Consider the following 7,146-nt stretch of genomic DNA (forward strand, 5'->3'; position numbering starts at 1 on the left):
TAATGACCATGCAAAGACATTTCAGATCCTTGCAACAATTCTGTCCCTGGGAGAACCACAGGTAAGGCCTATATCTTTAAAGCTAGATAGCCTTTCAATTTCATAAAATCGGTGAAATTTAGTTCCCTCAGAAATTTGGTCATTGTGATATACATTTATTTCTGTAATATCTTGCAAAATATCAGGCCATTCTGTGACTGGGAAGTTTTTTTTTTTTTTTGAGAGGATTCCTTAGCCAATAATATGCATGAAATCATTCGCTTTGCACAGTCAAGCAAAAAGAAGAAGTCCATGTGCGCATGCACAGGTTTACCTTCTTTTTCTTTTGGGTTTTACAGCAACTGGCATCCACAGTGTTGCATTACTGCCATCTACAGGTTTACCTTTGACCGTGCACTGACAGTTACATCATTCTGTGGCTAAACAAACAGCTGATCACACCGAGGTGCTCGCTGACCGCCGATATTTATTAGTTTGGTCCTGCGTTTCCTTTCCTTTGCAACATAACGTCTTTTCTTCTTGCTTTCCTTTACTGCAGTCAGCCTTTCACATTTCATTCGCACACTCACATCCTCCATTTTCCTGTCCTGGTTCAAATTTGTATTCCACAATGCCTTGCGTGAATGGAGAAAGCCCACCATGTGATGCATGACATAATATATTGAATTGGGTCAAGGTGAAGCAGGAAAAAATAGCAGAGAATTTAGGGCCACATGGCCCTAAATTCATTAATTGTTCTTTTAGGGGAAAAATATAATAATAATAATAATAATAATAATAATAATAATAATAATAATAATAAAATTGGAAGTCTGTGATTCGAATTCAGTAGCTTCCGGTCCACTAAAAAAAAAAAAAAAAAAATTAGGTATCAGGGAAAATTATTTTTATTACCTACACTTGAAAAATCTGAGAAGCGGTCTACCTTTAACTATCTGTCTTTATTCACTATCTTTAACTCTCTTGCGAATGTCACTATAATTTGTAGGTTTAAAAATGAGTTATTAAAAAATCACAAACCAGCAAGATCTAAACAAGCATCAACAACAAAATCATGTCACCACTACTGACCATCTCATCTGTTTTTTTTGTTTGTTTGTTTGTTTGTTTGTTTGTCTGTGTGTGTGTGTTTGTGTGTGTGTGTGATTTCTTTTTTCCCCCTTCTCCTAATTAAAAATAGGTAGCTGCTTAGCATATCAAAGGCAGAAACCCGAGCGAGGGAACACGACAAGCACAACTTCCCTGCGTTCACCAAACTAATCCTGTCATTTCATACTAAACACTGGGTGTCAAAACTAAAGTTCATGTACTTTTCATCACAAGGAGTGTACATTGTTGAAATGTGAAAATGTGTCCGGTTACACAGTGAGCATGGACAGGAAGAGATGTTTGAATTTTGATATTTTACGTCTTTTTTTGAGGAAAAAAAAACCCCTGCTGTTTTTGCTACTGTACACTGCACGCCTCAGCAGCTTCACTCACAGGAGCAGTTGGAGGAGAAGGCTGCCTTCGAGAGTCTTAAAAAAGAATCAGTATTTTAAAAAAAAGTGAGCCTTGCAATCACTTGCAAGACAGCTGTTCTCTGATTTTCGATTTTACAGCGGTATTAACTGCGTGCGTGTGTTCTGTGTGCTTCTGGGCGTGCATGCGTGTGTGTGTGTTTGATGGTTGACAGAGGATGTCTGTTGTGGTTGTATCTAATGCGAAAGATGCTACCTTCTAAATAATAATAATAATAATAATAACCTTGCATGTGATGTGACAGACTGCCTGTGCATGTATATAAGCAGAAATGACTCATATACGGTAGAGGTCTCTTTTGTGCCAGAAGGGGGCACCATTTTAGCTTTTATCCCCCTCTGTATTCCAGCTTAACCCGATCCAAAATAGAATGCCATACTAAACCGATCTTCTTACATAATCTATCTATCTATCTATCTATCTATCTATCTATCTATCTATCTATCTATCTATCTGCCATTTCGTCCCTGTTCCGTTTTGTCTTTCAGTCCAAAACGTGTGATAATTCTGTCATGAACATTCTGTCAGGAATACTCTCTCTCTCTCTCTCTCTCTCTCTCTCTCTTTCTCTCACACACACATGTATACCGACCACCTGCAGTTTGTCAGCTTCACTCACATTAATCACAAGGGCTTCATGTGGACACATCTCTGGATTTTCAGCTCGCATGCAAGACGTCAATAAAAGGCAACACAGATTTAAGGAGTACGCAATCCCGCATCATTATATATGCCCGTTAAATAAATAAATAAAGCCGGTGCGTAAAATGCGCATCCAAAATTGAGCAAATGCGCTTTTTTAATTGTAATTTATTAATTTTAACCACTTTTTTTTAGAGAGAGAGAGAGAGTTCTATACCTTGCTTTGGGGTGCTGTTTAGTTAAAACCTGAGTTCTACAGCCTAATCTTCCCTATCGCTCTATTACCCCCCCACACACACACGCGCGCGCACACACACACCTTCCTCCTCCTCTTCCTCCTCCTCCACATCTCTCCATCTCTGCATTCCCTCTCTCCTTTCCGTTTCCTCCCTCCTCTCTTCTCCGCTCCTCTCCTTCACCGTGCGCAAACGCACCGCGCTGTGGAATACTCGCTCTCTGACGCGCGCTGGCGTCCTTCTTCCACCAAAGTCTGCGCGAAGAAGAATAAGTCGTTTCAAATCGAGTTTCGCTGTCTTTCAAAGCGTCGAGCTCTCTCTCTCTCTCTCTCTCTCTCTGCTGAAGTACGCCGGGACTAAAACTGAATTATTCATCCTCCGCATCTGCCTTGGCTGAATATGGGAGCGCGCTGCCTCTCGTCCCGCTTTTGCGCAATCTCATCGGAGCGCATCGTTTTGGGGAGCGCGAGTTGAGACGTTTATCTCAAAATCGTGATTTCTTTCAAGTCTCCGGAACTGTCCGGGGAGGTGGTGCTGGTGGTGCTGGTATCTGAAAGGGAGATCCGATCATCAGCGTCCCCTCTCCTTTGGCCTCTCCTTGCGTAGAAACCGAAGAATGCCGGCGCGATTTTCACAGAGATGCGCCTTCAATGCAGAGACGCACCTTTCTTCAGTTCCCCGCTGGCTTTCCGGGTGAATTTGTCCTCCTGAGCTTTTGTTATGTCCCTCCAGTGCTTGGTTGTCTCGGGGATTAATGGCAGTATGTGGCGTTCAGGACAAGTGGAGGCTGACTGGAAGAGACACGAAGGCTGAAATTGGAGCCTGAATGGACAAATTCTCCAGGTCCCGTGTGAAGTGCGGTGTCTTCTGGAGAGAAGGCGATATTTCGGACGCTGCAGGTGAGTTTTTCGGGTTTTTTTTTTTTCGGGAATTTTTTTTCAGAACAGATTATTCTACCACTTACGCATAGTGCTTGAGAATCAATCGAGAATTGGCAAGCATATTACCAGAATATAAAATTTTGCTTAGCTGTTCTGGTCCTCAATACGTGAAATGATTTTTTAATTGTTATTTTAATTTGATCTTTATTCATTTTTTAAATTTTATTTATTTCATATGTGGATATTTTAGTTGCTATTTTTAGTTGCCCTTCTCATTCTTTTCATTAATATATTAACCGACATTTTTTTTCTTTTTAATCTAGCTGTGGTCTATATATCATAGTCGATTTCTTAGACAGCAAGCAAAGACAAATTTTGTTAACTTGTATGCACTGAAGAGGACTCAGGTTCTAAACAGTATTTCCATCCAATCTTTTCATATTGCTGTGTTAAAAACCATGTGCACACCAAACCTGTTTTGATTTTCTGTTTGTTCTCCCCCTCCCCTAAGGTTGCTAAATGGTTTTCTGGGGGATTTTTAAAAGGCAAAAATGCTGCTGCTTGTTCTGTTGGCCTTTTCTGTTCCGAGTGCATTTTCTGACTCGGATACCGAACTCTCAGCCGAGACCTGCAGTGCCTGCTCTTGCATGTCCATTGAGAACGTCCTCTATGTGAACTGTGAGAAAATAACTGTGTACAGGCCAACACAGCTGCTCCCTCCACAATCCAGCCTCTACCATCTGAATTTCCAGAAAAACCTTTTGTACATTCTTTACCCCAACACTTTTCTGAATTTCACGCACGCAGTCTCTCTCCAGCTGGGGAACAACAAGCTGCAGAACATCGAGGGAGGGGCCTTCATGGGACTCAGTGCATTAAAACAGTTGCACTTAAATAACAATGAATTAAAAGAGCTCCGGGCTGACACTTTCCGGGGGATCGAAAACTTGGAATACCTCCAGGCCGACTACAATTTAATCAAGTATATTGAGAAGGGAGCCTTCAATAAATTACATAAGCTAAAGGTTGTAATTCTAAATGACAATCTTATACAGAGCCTGCCTGAGAACATATTCCGCTTTGCCTCCCTCACACACTTGGATATACGAGGAAACAGGATACAGAAACTCCCATATCTTGGAGTTTTGGAGCATATTGGAAGAATAGTGGAATTGCAATTGGACGACAACCCATGGAATTGCACCTGTGATTTATTACCACTGAAAGCTTGGTTGGAGAATATGCCCTATAACATTTTCATTGGCGAGGCTATATGTGAGACTCCCAGTGACCTATATGGCCGACTTTTGAAAGAGACCAATAAACAAGAACTATGCCCTTTGGGAATTGGTAGTGACTTTGATGTGAGGATGCCCCCTTCCCAGCCAGATGCTGGACACACCATATCTAATATTGCACCATCCACGATAGCACCCTCAGTTACCAAAGCACCAAAAACTACAAATCCCTCCAAAATCTATGGGAATGGTATTGTTGCTGGTATTCCAGTGGGTAAAAATGGCCAAATTGTGTCCTACCAAACCCGAGTCCCTCCCCTCTCCTGTCCTCAACCCTGCATTTGCAAAGCTCATCCATCTGATTTTGGAATTAGTGTGAATTGTCAGGAAAGAAATATCCAGAGCCTAGCTGATCTTACACCTAAACCTCTAAATTCCAAGAAATTGCACCTCAATGGTAATTACATTAGAAATATCAGCCCCATTGACTTCCAAGGGTTTGAAGGGTTGGATCTCTTACACCTGGGCAGTAATCAAATATCCACTGTTCAAAAAGGTGTGTTTGGAAATCTGACCAACCTCCGCAGACTATACCTTAATGGAAATCAGCTTGAGCAGCTTCACCCGGAAATGTTCCTTGGCCTCAGTAACCTCCAGTATTTGTATTTGGAATACAATGCCATAAAGGAGGTGTTAGCAGGGACATTTGACTCCATGCCAAATTTGCAACTCTTGTATCTAAACAACAATGTGCTCCGAAGCCTCCCTGCTTATATTTTTGCTGGTGTGCCTCTTGCTCGATTGAATCTAAAGAACAATCATTTCATGACTTTGCCTGTGAGTGGCGTGCTGGACCAGCTCAAATCCCTCACTCAGATAGATCTGGAAGGCAATCCCTGGGAATGCTCATGTGATTTAGTGGCTTTAAAACTGTGGTTGGAGAAGCTGAATGAGGGGGTGGCTGCCAAGGAGGTCAGATGTGCATCCCCAGTGCAGTTTGCAAACACTGAGCTGCGGGAGCTGAAAAACGAGATCCTCTGCCCTAAGCTCATAGCCAGGCCTCCTTTTATCATGACAAGTGCAACCCCCCTGGCCACATCAATGTCACCTGCTGGAGTTGGCAAAGCACCTCCTGGTGGTCCGGTACCTCTGTCAATCATGATTTTGAGCATCCTGGTGGTCTTAATCCTCACAGTGTTTGTTGCTTTCTGCCTGCTGATCTTTGTGCTCAAACGAAACAAAAAGCCTGCTGGGAGGCAGGAGGGGCTTGGCAACCAGGAGTGTGGCTCCATGCAGCTCCAGCTGAGGAGGCACAACCACAAATGCAACAAGAACGACGACCTGGCAGGAGAGACCTTTATCCCCCAGACCATTGAGCACATGAGTAAAGCCCATACTTGTGGAATCAGAGACTCAGATGCCAGCTTCAAGTTTGCCGACTCCCAGAGACCGAAAATGTTCTTACGCAACAGTGCAGACAATGACAAGGACTCTCTAACTCTGGACCCCAGGAAACGATTAAGTACCATCGATGAGCTGGATGAGTTTCTACCTGGAAGAGAGTCCAGCCTGTTCCTCCACAGCTACTTGGACAACAAAAAGGATTTCAACAGTATAGGGGTGAGTGGTTTTGAGATCCGTTACCCCGAGAAACCACATGACAAAAAAACAAAAAAGTCATTGATAGGGGGTAACCACAGTAAGATAGTTGTTGAGCAGCGCAAAAGTGAATATTATGAACTAAAAGCAAAACTCCAAGGGACCCCTGACTATCTTCAAGTACTAGAGGAACAGACAGCCCTCAGTAAATTTTAGGCCTCTCATCTTCATGTGCCCCTTACTTACAAAAAAGTGCCTTATGGAAAAAAAAAAAAAAAAAAAAAAAATATATATATATATATATATATATATATATATATATATATATATATATTCATGACCAATGGAATACTGGACACAGATTTCATTCCATTAAAATATAACTTAGAATTGGTGTTTGTGTAACTTCAAATATTCTTCTTTTTTTTTTCCAAACTGATGATGCCATTATAAAGTATAAAAAAATCACATTAGTCTTTAAGAGAGGTTGTAGAGTATCTTATAAACAAGTGTAGTTTGCTGCTAATGAAATGGGTTCCATCAGATTATTGCTTTTGTTTGAATTACCAGATGCTTTTTAAACTTTTTATTTGAAAACAAATTGTTGGGTCATAAAAGAGTATAATGAGTGTAATGCATATTGACCCTTGTTCGTTGTTTTTGGTTGAAAGTATTTTTAGGGTGCTTTGGATGACTAAATGAAACGGAGTCGAAGACTGGCAAGCTGGGAGCAAGGAATGAACGTTTCGGAATCCCCCAGAGTACCGTGGTTCGGATTTTAATTTGACACTTTTCGGGGCCTTGAAACTGGTGGATTCAGTTGTAACTGAAAGCACTGACAGTTCCAACATCTTTAACAATCTGGATTATTCCGTCTGTTGTTTCTGTAAGGAGCCATTTAAAATTTGTTCTAACGAAATGTGATTCCTCTTGAAGTTTTTGGGTACGGCACATGACAGGACATTCATAAACCCAAGAAAATATCTCCATAGCTGCTTGCCATGTAAGCGTATCTGATTTATTTTGTAA

At 41.5% G+C, this 7,146-nt stretch overlaps 1 protein-coding gene across 1 annotated transcript; it reads left to right on the forward strand.

The window, feature by feature from the left end:
• Positions 1 to 3,831: 3,831 nt before the first annotated feature.
• Positions 3,832 to 6,333, forward strand: slitrk4 (SLIT and NTRK-like family, member 4). The gene has a single exon (XM_060926862.1). The coding sequence runs from the start codon at positions 3,832 to 3,834 to the stop codon at positions 6,331 to 6,333; it is 2,502 nt and encodes an 833-aa protein (XP_060782845.1).
• The last annotated feature ends 813 nt before the right edge of the window (positions 6,334 to 7,146 follow it).

Source organism: Neoarius graeffei, chromosome 8 (assembly GCF_027579695.1).
Source record: "Neoarius graeffei isolate fNeoGra1 chromosome 8, fNeoGra1.pri, whole genome shotgun sequence".
NCBI lineage: Eukaryota > Metazoa > Chordata > Actinopteri > Siluriformes > Ariidae > Neoarius > Neoarius graeffei.

Bases quoted from the DNA above. Each gene is read 5' to 3' on its own strand.
- slitrk4 (XM_060926862.1), top strand. From the start codon at position 3,832: ATGCTGCTGCTTGTTCTGTTGGCCTTTTCTGTTCCGAGTGCATTTTCT.